General features: G+C 54.8%; 1 protein-coding gene across 2 annotated transcripts in view; it reads right to left on the reverse strand.

The window, feature by feature from the left end:
* Positions 1 to 7089: 7089 nt before the first annotated feature.
* PDE2A (phosphodiesterase 2A) overlaps positions 7090 to 12840 on the reverse strand; it is a 61868-nt gene continuing 56117 nt past the window's right edge. For both annotated transcript variants that reach the window (XM_054576229.1, XM_054576230.1), the window contains 10 exons: positions 12399 to 12469; positions 12001 to 12123; positions 11556 to 11643; positions 11269 to 11316; positions 10133 to 10207; positions 9886 to 9985; positions 9524 to 9636; positions 9098 to 9136; positions 8866 to 8972; positions 7090 to 8485 (listed from right to left, as the gene is read on the reverse strand). In XM_054576229.1, coding sequence (XP_054432204.1) covers positions 8275 to 8485; positions 8866 to 8972; positions 9098 to 9136; positions 9524 to 9636; positions 9886 to 9985; positions 10133 to 10207; positions 11269 to 11316; positions 11556 to 11643; positions 12001 to 12123; positions 12399 to 12469 — 975 coding nt within the window. In that variant the 3' untranslated portion in view covers positions 7090 to 8274. The remainder of the gene's footprint in view (positions 8486 to 8865; positions 8973 to 9097; positions 9137 to 9523; positions 9637 to 9885; positions 9986 to 10132; positions 10208 to 11268; positions 11317 to 11555; positions 11644 to 12000; positions 12124 to 12398; positions 12470 to 12840) is intronic.

Raw genomic sequence — 12840 nt, forward strand, 5'->3', positions numbered from 1 at the left:
AATGTAGGGTCTCACAGTCTGGAGGTGAGAGGTCTGAAACCCCAGAGGGGGCAGGGCCGTGCTCCCCTGACGGCCCTAGAAGAGGACCCTTCCATGACTGTCCCCTGGCTCTGTGCTTGCGGGCAGTCCTTGTGCTTGCCGATTGCTTGGCTTGCGGTAGCATCACTCTAATCTCACTCAGCCTCTGTCTTCACAGGGCCTTCTTCCTGTGTGTCTGTAAGGCCAAGTTTCTCTCTTTCTGTAAGGACCTCATCTTAACTTAATCACACCCACAAAGATCCCCTTTCCAGCTAGGGTCCGTTACCAGACACCAGGGGTTAGGACTTGAACATAGCTTTGGGGGTACACAAGTCAATACACTCCCCCAGAATGTCACGGTTACCTCTTTCCAGCACTTCTGAGCCTGCCCTGTCAGTGCCTGCGCCTGACCCCTGGGGCCGTACGCTCCTCTGAAGTTATGCTTCCTTATTCCCCGAAATGCACGGGGAAAGCCACGTAACTCAGACAGCTCGCGGCTCACAGCGGTTCTCATGCTTCCCTCTGAATCCTCGCACCCACCTTAAGACAGTTTATTATTATCCCATTTTACTGATGAGTAAGTTGAGGCTCAGGGACGGTAAGTGCCTTACACAAGCAGGAAATGGCAGAGCAGACCTGACCGAGGTGCCTGATACCAGACACCACAGCCCTAACTGCTGCATCTACACCCAGCTGCTCCCAGGTGGGATATCTGCCAGCTGCCAAAGGGCCCTTGTAAACCCATCCAGCCCCTTAGAAGAGTGTCGTGGAGAAACTGCTGAGGTAATAAGAGAGAACACAAAATTGGAGGCCTGTGTTTGGTCGCTGGGAGGACCCGGGAATAAGCAGTTCCAGGTCACAAGAAGAGGTGAAAACGAGTACTCAGGGGCAGTTTGGGCTGACATTTCTTTGGGGAGGGATTATCCACTGGTGATATTTTGAAATTGATTTGATGATGATATAATATAAATACAATTTTTTTTTCTGTCCTAGTTTTATATGCCTCGCTCACAGTGAGTATCGTTCTGCATCCTGGAGCCTGCTGGTCAGTGTTCTGGGAGCCAGCTGGTTTTGAATGAATTCCCGCACTGGTCACACAAGCAGGATTCCACTGTGAATGTGATTTCCTCGGATGAGAGGCCTGACTGTTATGCAGGCCTGGTTTTACTGAGCAGACTGTTTTCTTCATTTGAATGAGGCCCACATTTGCGATTATGACCAAGATGCTCCTCAAGATAGGCAGGCCAGTTGCAGACTCCTCAGAGGATGCAGGCACGTGGATTGGGTTGATACTGTAGTGACTAACCTTTCATTTAGCTGTCAACAAATTTTTGCTGAGTGGCTTCTCCGTCTTAGGCTCTGCACTAAGTATACCAAGGATATAGAAATAAGCCAGACTTAGCCTCTCCTCAGGGAGAACACATTTTATTGGGGGAGTTGGAGGATTCCAACCGACGGGACCAGTGCTTCAAGTGAACGATCAGTTGAGGTTCCTAGCTCTCAGGCCTTAGTCCACACGGGTTTAAGGAGAAGGAGAAAAGAACAAGGCTCAGTGCCACACAGCCAGAGGTCAGAGACAGTGCAGCCAGCCACAGTGCCCAGCCACGCCGGGGGAATTTCCTAGTCCAAATATCAGCATCCTGCCAGCTGTTGCTTGGCACCGATGGGGGGGGCTGGCTCTCAGAAACTCCACCTTGAGTGCCCCTAGAACACCCAGACACCTCCATCAGAGCTGCTCCCCGGTGACATTATTGCCTTGCCGGCAGTCACCATGCCCAGTGTACTTCCACCTCCTTGTCTTATCAGGGACGTCTTCTGTATGGAACCCAGTTTACATATGAAACCCAAGCTGTAGTGGAGCATAGGAAAAGTTACTTTCATGTCCATCCTGTATGACATGGGGAAGCCGTCTAAAGGGGATCGGGCAATTGGATGTTTACATCTAGAGCTCAGGAAAAACACATGATCCAGTGGGCTGGGTCAGATGACAGAGGGTTGTCCAGATGCAAAGACTGGTGAGGATAGTGACCCAGGCCAGGTACAAGGGTGCTTCCATCTTGGTTCACCATGGAAATAGCAAACGCTCTGGTAAAGACAGAGATCCACGTGTGAAGGTTGTTCCCTGATGCCTCCCTAACACCTCAATAGAGGTGCACTTCAAGCCTAGTGGTCAAAGCAAAGAGTAAAAAATCCACCAGTGTCCCTCGCTACTGTGGCTCAGTGGATTGAGTGCTGTCCTGTGAACCTAAATGTCACTGGTTTGATTCCCAGTCAGGGCTCATGCCTGGGATGTGGGGCCAAGTCCACAGGTGAGGGAGTGCAAGAAGAAATCAGGTGATCTTTCTCCCCCTCTCTTCCTCCCTTCTCCTATCTCTGAAATTAAATAAAATCTGGAAGGAGGGAGGGAAGCAAGGAAGGGAGGGAGGGAGGAAAGGGAAAAAAAAGAAATCCACCAGGGCAGGAGAACCCTGGCGGCCCACTGGCTGTTCTTTAACCTGTTGGGTTAGAATTTAGAACTCAGCACGCAGGGCTCTCCTTACTGTCATGAAGGGAATTGCTTCAATGGTAAATCTGAAACCCTATTCTGATATGGAGAGGTTCTAAAGCGTGAAATACTAAACCGTTATGCATTAAAATGTAAGTGTGTACTAAGAGGCAAAACATGCTACAGAAACAGAGAAAAAGTAGTTTTTTTTCCTCATCAGCCACCAGACAGATCATGGAAAGTTGAGCCCAGGTGGGACCTCTGGTCAGGGGCAGACTCCTGGTTACGGATCAGGAGCTAAGGAGAGAGGTGACCACTGGTGACCCTTCTCCTCTCCTGAGGAGTGTGTGAGTTTGAACCCCCTGGATGAGCATCTAGGATTGATTTAAATATTTCCCCTGCCTCTGCATCACTAATTCTCTCTTGTTATCACAGGATTTCAGGAAAATGTTGTAGAACTTTCTTAGCATGCTTTGGGAATATGGGAGTACACTTATCTGCACTTACTGAGGATTGAAAAGAGGAAAGGGAAAATCTGCACAGATTCGAGACACATTATGAATCACAAGCAGGATAAATACTAAGAAAATGAGACCTGACCACACTGTGATATACTGCTATAAACAAAAAACAAAGAAAAAATCTCAACAGCAGCCAGAGAAAGGGACGCATTACTTTCAAAGGAGCAATAACAAGACTGACAACTGACTTCTCATCACAAACCATGGAAGTCAAAAGGGGACAGAATGATATCTTCAAAGTACTAAAAGAAAGTACTTTCTAACAGATTTCAATTGTTCCCCAAACATTCTTCAAGAATAAAGGGGAGACATTCTTCAAGAATAAAGGGAAAACAAAGACATTTTCAAACTAATAAAAATGAGGAGAATTCATCACCAGCAGACCTGCACTGAAGGAAATACTTTAAGGCTGTTTTTAGATAGAAGGTAATGGTCCCAGATGGAAGCTTTAAGATATACATCAACAGAAATAGATAAATATATTCATACAATGGAGTAAAATACATATGACTATTCATGGGCTCATTCTTTCTAATAACCAAAATATTAATATCCAAATGTCTATCAATATTCTCACATTAGGTACTATACTGCAATAGAAATTAATAAAATAGACTTACACTCCATTCAAGATGGAGTCATAAAGACTAGATTTACCTTCCTGCCTGAAATAATAGCAGCAACAACAAAAAAAGGACAAAATGTATGAGATAAACATTTTCAAGGCATTGGGTATCTGGGAAGGATGTCCATCCTTAGCTGGCTTCCCCTCCCCACCTCCAGACCCCACGCACCCCACCTACAGTCTCCACTCACCCATCTCAAGTCCTGGATGGCTGAACATTAAGGAGAATAACACCTTGCAAACAGGCCAGCACCCCAACCCTCACCTCCCCACCTGCTTTCCTGCTCTATCTGCAATGTCCTCACCTCCTGTCCCAATCCTCCCCATCCAAACTTCAAGACCCGCTGAACGCAGCCCTTTCTTGATGCCCCTTCACTCTCCTGCTCTCCCACCACGTCTATGCACAGGACCAAGCCATGCAGTGCCCTCTCCTAGTTATTTCATGCCCAGAAGAGAGGCTCTGCCCTCATCCAATCATAAGGCTGGTGCTGCCTTCCCAGGGATTTTTCTGGAGAGACAGGCCACCCAGCAGGCAGATGGACCTGTGGGACATAGGGTCTCACTCAGGTGGAACTGTAGGACCTCAGTCCTGTTCAGAGAGCAGCGAAAAGGGCTGGAGGTGCCTGAGATACACTTCTCATTTTCCCTGTTGAATCTGTATGGAGTGTACCCTGAGTAGACTGCGTAATATGCATGAAGAGTGCGTCTGCATATTAAAAAAAAAAAAATACGTGTGTACCTGTGTGAGAATGCCTGTGTTTGAGTGTGAGAGAGGCGTGTACTAGTGGAGAGACAGATGAGCCCCACAACACACGCCCTACACTCCCTTCTGCGCGTCTAGGTGGATTAGGAGTCGGTGCCACGTGGATGGGCGTTGGGCGCCACCTGGTGGCAATATGCCGCACTACAAGCCTCATCCTCTTCACCCTTACCCAACCCATTCCTCCAAGAGGTGCACATGGAACTTATCCAGATCTTTCTCGGGGACCCCACACATTTGCTCCCCACCCTAATGCCCCGTGAGAGTCCTGTACAGACTGAGACAGAGACCCTGTCCTGAATCTCCTTTCTCTATCCAAGAGTAAGCCCTTGGAAAGGAGTCATGCAGGAGGGGTGGCACTTCAATTTCATGATTACTTAACTTCTCTGAATATCAAGCTGCTTGGCTACAGAATGAGGTGATCATACCTACTGCACAGAATCATTGAGGTGTTATGGAAAACGCAACCATCGAGGTGGGAAGGCAGAGCAGCTACGAGGACTTGGGGCCAAGCCTGTGTTCTCCGACTTGGTGAGGGCTCCCCACAGCCTCCCTGCTCAGGCGCAGCACCGAGCCTCCAGCCATCTGTCCCACTCCGCCTCTCTGAGCTGCCCACACAGCTGCCCGCCCCCCTACCTAAGGACCTCCCTCCTGCCAGAGGCTCCACCGAACACCTGGCAGCTGGTGAGAGTGGCGCTGAGCTGCTACCTAGAGCTGTCATGGAGCCACACAGACCTCACCTCCTGGGGCACCTTTCAGTCCTCCCTCTGCCCCCAACCCCACACAGTTGACCACCAAGTTCTGCCAGTCCGACACGTCTTGAACCCCTCCCTCTCTTGCCCAGCCCAAGGCCCTTGCGGTCCTTCCTCTGCTCTCCAACAGGATCTTTCTCAAATGCATGTCTGAGCCACTCAGCTACTGACCACCTTTGTCTGGCTCCCCACCGCCCACACAATAAAGCCAAACTCCACAACCTGCCATTTCGGGCACTCCCTGATCAGGCCTCATATCCCCTCCTATCTCTCCATCCCTGTGTGCCAGTCACTCCCCTGCTCTGAGCCTTTGTGTGAGCAGTTGCGTCTACCAGGAGCGCCTGTTCCCTTTCACCCAACCCCTGCTCAGCTTCCAAGCCTCACTGTGCTTCTTCTCAGGGCTATGATCCTGCCTGGAGCCCCATGGTCAGGTGTCCCATAGGGTTGTCGTGGCCTGAATCTGAGTTTGGACCGATCTCCCCCACCAGGCTGCTAGGCCCTCCAGATCAGCGACAAGGACAACATTAACTCTAGTCCCCAGTTCGGGGTCCTGCATGTAGGAGGGTAGGAGGAAATGTCTGTGAGTTGCTCACTGAATTTGGTGGCAAAAAGGAGCTTGTCACCATATGGGCCTAGAGTGAGGTTAAGTGGCCTCAAGGGAAGGTTGGGCTGAGGGCAGACATCAGGGGCAGTAGAGGGAGGTCCAGGCCCCAGGATATGCGCCCAGGTCCTTCTTCGCCTTTGCCCGAAGGTTTGTAGAAGAGACAGGCAGACACTTTCAGCGCTGGGGTCACGGACAGAGGACTACCTCCATCGGTCCACACTGACGCTGATGTCAGCAGGGTGCCGTTAGAATGGCTGTCCCTTGTCAGCCTTGAGCCAGGAACTGACCGCCATGCCCACCTGGGGCCCACTGGTCAGACTGGCTCTGAGCTGTGAGAGGACAGGCACAGGCCAGGGGAGCCCGAAGCAGGGGCCGGGCAGGGGAGGGCCCAGGAGCCTCAGCCCCCCAGGGAAGGCGAGAGGCCTGAGGCCATTCAGCCCAGAGGAGAGGATTCCAAACCATAACAAGCTGCGAGGCAGGGGAAGTAGACAGGCTCTGTGGCCCCATAGGCAAGGCTGGCACCCCAGTGACATTTTGCATGGTTGCAGGTAGGCAATGTCCATCTCCCAGCCCTTCCCCACCTCCCTCCCCCAGGAAGGGAGATCCCAGTGGCTGGCCCTTAACGTGGCAGGTTTCCTGATCTGGAGGAGATAGCAGGGAGAAGACATGGGCGGGGCATTGGCACGTGAGGAAACAGGGTCTGGAAATTTTCCAGCCAGAGCCTCCTCAGGTCCCCTCGTCTGCACCCTGCCCTTTTGTCTGTGCAGAAGCAAACACTCTCACAGCCTGGATAGTCGGGGGATGGCTCTGCGGAACACCCCAGGGTTGCATCTGGTATAGAGGCAAACTCAGGGGTATCCCTTTGTCAGGGCTTATGGGGACACAGGCAGACATCCATGAGGATAAGATGGGGTTCACAGGCCCAAGCACCAGCTGTATGTGCACTCAAGATCAGAGGAGCCAGCAGACAGAGGGTCTAGGAGTAGAAGACCACCTCCCCAAGGCAACCTCCCTGATTGCTTCAGTCCCTCAGTTCTTGATCTCAAGTCCACAATCTCTGCTAGCTAACATGCCCTCCCACTGCCCCATGCCCAGGCCCCCTCACCTTTCATCCACCCATCGGGCCCTTCTATCAGGCCCAGAAATTACCCAGGGGAACCCCAGTAGGTCTATAAGTCCTCCAGAAGAAGGGCTAGACACCACAGGTCGAGGCTCCTGTAGCCAGGCAGTTCTAGTGGGCATGTGCCTCCTCCAATTCTGTCCCCCCCCCACCCCATGCACAAAGTCTGAAAACATCCCCATGGGGGAGGGTTGGTAGAAAGAAATAGATTTATTCTCATGTACAAAGCAGTCAGCCCACGGGACCATATACAACAGTTCCACAGAGTCCTAAAAAACGCATCCTTCTAAAGGCAACTCCGAATAGGTAAGGCAGGTGGCCCCCCTCCCCCCACCCCACAACACATACAGAACAAGAGAAGGGAGAAGCTGCCAGGGCTGACCCACGAGGCCCGGCCCTACGGGGTCTCCCAAGCCCTGGGGCATGGGTGGATATGGCCTTGAAGAGGACAGATGCCCTGCCAGAGCTCAGACCAGGCTCCTCTCTGGCTGCAGGAACAGTGGAGGGACTCGGGCTGGCGGGTGCACTCGGCGGGCCACTGAGGGACGCGGGTTGGCTCTCTGCCCTAGGGTGTCAGGGGCATTCCATGGCCCGTTCTAGGACTGCAAAGAGCTATGAGGACTTGGATCTAAAAGGGGTCTCAGAGAACAGATTGTCTTACCTCCTGTTTCACTCAGACAGGGGAAAGGACTTGCTCAAGGTGACACAACCAGGAGGAAGCACTGCTAACTCAACAGCAGCCAGTCTGCCAGCCCAGGGGTCCTGCCTGCCCGTTGGTCCCATCCTGTGTTCTCCTGAGCCCCCTCTCCCCGGAGCGCTCAATGCCCCTCAGGCAGCATCCGCACAGAGTCCCTGCATCAGTCACCCCTAGGTCCCCATCCTCACCATAAATACAGTGGCGGACCCCAGAGCGCCTGTGGCCCTGTGGCTATTTCTGGCCCTCCAGCAGAGCTAACGACTGTTTCTCAGACCCCCCTCTGCTCACTGAGATGTCCCAACTCTCCTTGAGGGAGGATCCTGGGGAGGGAAAGGGCCCAGATCTGGCTGGCAAAACCAGAGCCCAGGACAAACCAGCCAGGCTGCCTCAGGATCCTTCCTGGCTTGAGGAGGACTTGCCAAGGTGTGGCCAGAGCTGCAAAGCAGGGCCCACTACTCATGGGTCACCCCTGCGCTCTCAGAGGACAAATGACAAAGCCTTGGTGAGGCTGTGAGTCTTGCTTCCATTATACAGATGAGAACGCTGAGGCCCGGAAAGTCAATACTGGCCCAGGTCACAGGGGAAGGTCCGCCCTAGATCCCATGACCCATGGCTCTGGTCACAGGACATCTGGCCAGGCCAGTGCAAGGTTGTAGGAGGAGGCCTGGGCGGGGAAGGATCCCGGGAGCGGCTCACTCAGCATCAAGGCTGCAGCAGCCATTGACTGGGCCCCCAGTGCCATCCAGCTCAGGCACCTCGTACTCCTCATCCAGAAAGTCCAGTGAGTTGTTGCTCGGGAGGCCTCGGATGGTGAACTTGTGTGACACCTTGGTCCAGTGCTCCCGGTTAGAGGCCACACGTTCGTACAGCTCTGCTGCTTTGGGGAACAGGTCCTGCAGCAGCCTGGGGGTACACAGGGGCAGGGTTAGAGGTTCGAGGTCAGAAGTCAGATAGCGACAGGAAGAAAGATTAGTGCTATACCACAGACAGAACTTCCGTAGGAGTGTGAGGCATAGGACCGGACACTCAAGGACAGCATGACTGTCTCTTTCCATAGGGGGCAAAGGATGAAGTGAAGGGTCCACTTAGGGGCAAAGCGGGAGACAGCTGTGCCCAGCGGCCGGGGTTGGGGGAGGGGGCTCCATGGAGCCGGGCCAAGCCCAGCCCAGCCCAGCCCAGCCCAGCCCAGCCCAGCCCATCCCTGTATCTGCTGTGCGGCTGTGGACAGCCCCGCCCCGCCCTCTCTGTGCAGAGCGCCCCACAGGGCACGTGAGCTCCCTCACTTGTAGATGGGCATCGCGATGTGCTCCATGAAGCTGATCTGCAGCTCAGGGATGTAGGCCTTCTCACGGTCCATCATCTCCATTGGCCTGTTGCCCATGGCCTTCTCCTGCGGGCACCGAGGCATTGGGCTTGCCCCCTTCTTTCTCCATGAGGCACGAGGCTTGGGCTAACCCAACCCCAGACCAAAAACCCACCCCCAGCCCGGACGGCCTGAGATCATGCCTCACATACCAAGTCTCCTTGGGAGAAGAACTCTTTGTAGATCAGCTCCTGAAAAGCCAACAATCTCATCACATCCTGTGAGTGGGATCCATGCACCCAAGTTCTTCAACAGCCCATTCCTAAGGGGACAAACTGAGACCTCCCCCGCGTCCACCTCAGGGCCTGTCCTTGCCATCCCCAGCCTGTCAGGAGGATGGTCCCAGGTAGGGATCAGTGGCTGGGTTCTGGCCCACCTTCCACCAGCCACTGACTTGCTGCGTGACCCTGGGTGAGTCCATGCCCCTTTCTGAATCTCCCCAGCTGTCACCCAGAGGTGGTCCATGTTTCTGTCGCCACAAAATATAGCCAAGCTGAGCTCAGCACAGAAACAGTGTTCCGGGTGCAGGAGCCACACAGTTCGCAGCCTGCACCTTCCCAGGAAGGGACAGCCCTTACTGCAATCTTCCTTGTGGTCTTCCAGCCCTTGGTCTGGTCAGAGAGGTCACAGGAGGTCATAAGAAGGCAGAGTAGGAGGCTGTGGTGTTGCTTATTAGTTCGATCATAGCCCACTGTTGGGGAGAAGACAGGGTCGAGGAGGGTGGCCCAGCCTCCCAGCCCCTCTCTCCTGAGGACAAAGCGGTCCAGGGAATTTGGCACCCTGCCTGCGAGCCAAGGGCTGGGGCTGGGGCTGGGGCTGGGTCTGCCCGGCGGGTTGATGCTGGAGGGGATGGGTCTGAGGTCCTGGGGATGCTCTCCAGGCAAATCCCCCTCTTGGGGGTCCCTCCCCAATGCCAAGGCCCGGGACTAAAGGCAGGCACCTTCAGCCATCTTCTGGAGGTCCTTGAAGATGCGCAGGTGGTGGGCCAGGTCTGTGGCCAAGATGATGTCCCGCATCAGGTCCAGCATGCGCTGATAGTCCTGGTGGGGGCAGGGAGGTGTCACAGCCTCCTGCTGGACAGGCCCATTCACTTCCTGGCCCTGAGGAGCCTCCACCCATCGACCCCTTCCCCTGTTTTGAGTCAGCTCCCGGCTCCCACCCTCTCACCCCTACCCTGGCCCCATTACCTTCCGGGAGAAGTGGTCGAAGATGTTGCAACCATGGGTGTTGAGGATGGCGATGGCCTGAGCGAAGTGGTGCCTCTGGTGGGAAGAGGAGGGATGGGGCCCCGGTGGGATGGGGGGGTTCCCTCACCACGGACCCCAAGAAAAGGAGCAGGCCCGGCCCGGCCTGGCTCCCAGACGAGCAGAGCAAGCAGAGACTGGGAGTCAGCTTTCTCTCCCTTTCTGGGCTCTGTTTCCACCCTCGGTGAGACCCGGGCAAGGCCCTGGCTGGCTCTGAGCCCCCGGTTCCCATTGTCACATGGAGGGGCACAACGAAGTAAGCTCCAAGGGCCTCTCCAGCGGGACCAGTCTGAAATGATCCCTTGCAGTCCTAGACACTAATTTATGCAGCTATAGCATTTGTTTGCTGACAAGGAAAGGCAGTGACAAGACAAGGGCACAGTGTGTGTCTCCTGACAGTGAAGGGCTGTCAGTGGGAGGAGGACTTGGCTCAACCCGGGGTGGGGGTGGGGTGCCAGAACCCGGGCTGCTACCAGGTCTCCCAGGAGGGAGTGAGCCCCTCATCTCTAGGGGTGTGCAAACAGGGGCAGTCTCTGGAAGGTGTGGCGAAGGGAAGCACGGGGAGAGGTAACCTTGAAGTTTGGCTCCCATTCTGTGCCAAGGCCTGTGCTAAGTGCAGGGAACTCAGAGGGGACTCAGATTTTGTTTCTGCCCCAAGGAGCCCCCATCTGGGGGTGGGCAGACCCAAAACCCAAATAATCTAAGGCAAAGCTGAGTCTGATGGCGGCGGGGCCCCTCCCAGGCTTGGCAGGGAAGGTTTGCAGGGGATGCTCCCAGATATACAAAGAGAATCACGCTAAATACAAATCCTCTCTTTGAAAATCTGGGCTCCAGCAGAACCTGCAGCTTGACTTTCTCCCCCATCCACACCTGCACTCCTCTAAGCCCATCCGGGAAAATGTGGCAGCCGTGCCCTGGGGTGGCTGCAGTTCTCACAGCCTGTCTGAAAAGCAGGGTTTGGGAACGGGAGGAGTGGGGTCGCACTCTGTGCACATCACCAGCCTTGTGAGGACAAGGATGAGGAGGACAGGGAATGAGGCAGGGGAGGCAGGCAGGGGGCTGGGGGAAAATGGTGATACCTCCATGACAGAGCCTTCAGAGCTGTAGAGCGCAGCCAGCACAGATTTCTGGAAAAGCCAGGAAAACTCCATCATTCCTTGCGTCCAGATACAAGTGCTGGCCAGGTAAGCTCAGCAGAGCCCTGCTCCTCTCGCTCTCTCCCCTCCCCCACCTCAGAACCCAGTGGAAAGCCTGGGAGAGCCTCGGGCTCCTGGTCTCACCAGCTCCCGCCTCTCCTCGGGCTGGAGAAGTGGCACTCCCAGACACCCCAGGGAAGGTGCCCACTGGGAGGAGGGCAAGATCTCACCGAGGCCACCTGGAAGGAGTTGTTTGTGCCTCTGTGGTCCAGGTCGTGACACATGCAGGAAATAAACAAGGCAAAGATCTCCATGTCCCTGTTTGGGAGACAGAGAGGAGAAAGGTCCAGCCACAGCTCCTTCCCCAGACCCCCAGGGAAAGGGCAGCTGGGTGAGGTGTCCAGGAGCCTCCAGGGCAAGAGGTCAGGACCGCTGGGTCCCTTTCCTGAACCTAAACAAGCTCTGGTTTAGAGTTTGGCAAGCCCCCCACTCCCTGGGACTGTGACTACAAGCAAGTCTGGCCCAGAAAATGGGGCTGTGCGACCTTCCTCACTGGCTGTTAAGAGGGTCTCCTTAGGTGGTGCATGGAAAGTGCCTGACGCATAGGAGGTGTTTCCCTGTCCCAAGGAAGGGGTCCCCAGTGGCTGATAGTTGGGGAGCAGTGCAGGCACTCACTCGAGGTAGTTGGTGAGCTCCAGGTTCTTGTAGAGCAGGTAGCAGAAGTGAGAGACAGAGAAGGCGTGCATCCAGTTGTGGTAGGGTGGGTCCCGGTAGCCCTTCTTCACCATCAAACAGAACCTAGGGGAGGGGAGAGGGCAGCAGATGGGCCTCAGGCTCTCCTCCTCCAGGGAGCCCCTCAGGCTCTGTCCTTTCCCATTCCTTTCCTTTCCTCATGGTCCCAGTGTCTAGGAACTGCCTCTCACTCATGGGTCCTCCCCACTCCCACAAGACTGAGCCTCCCCGAGTTGTCCCAGAGACAGCCCTGCCATGTAGGCTGGGGGTAGATGTGAGAGTCCAGGACAGAGGGAGGCAGAGACGGGGCTGCCGGCACGCAGAGGGGAGGGGACACACACCGGGCCAGTGTCGGGCAGTCAATTTTGTAGTTGTTGATGAAATTCATGTCCTGCAGCATGCTCAGGATGGCCTGCGGAGGGCAGAAGGGAGAGGTCAGAGGGATTGTCGGTTTCAAGATAGGGCCCCTGCTTTGGCCCTTCTTGATGCCTACAAAATTTTGGAGACTTAGATCTTTAGATCCGTACCAGAGAACCATAAAATGACAGTACCAAGCATTCTCAGAGCCAAGAACTTTTAGAAATATGGGATGTAAGATCTTGGAACCAAGCTCACATAAAAGCTTTGAAACCCAGGGAGTGAGGTGCCAACCCTGGGGCCGCAGGTCGGAGCAGTCCTCGGCAACCACCCGGCCGGCCCTCGCCCCCCGGGCGGGCCCCGTGGCCCTCGCTGGCAGACCGCACGCCCACTCCATCTCTCACGGAGACTCTGTAGCCTCCCTTG

The sequence above is a fragment of the Pteronotus mesoamericanus genome, unplaced genomic scaffold, assembly GCF_021234165.1.
Source record: "Pteronotus mesoamericanus isolate MK-2021 breed Mesoamerican mustached bat unplaced genomic scaffold, CSHL_Meso_final contig_33, whole genome shotgun sequence".
NCBI lineage: Eukaryota > Metazoa > Chordata > Mammalia > Chiroptera > Mormoopidae > Pteronotus > Pteronotus mesoamericanus.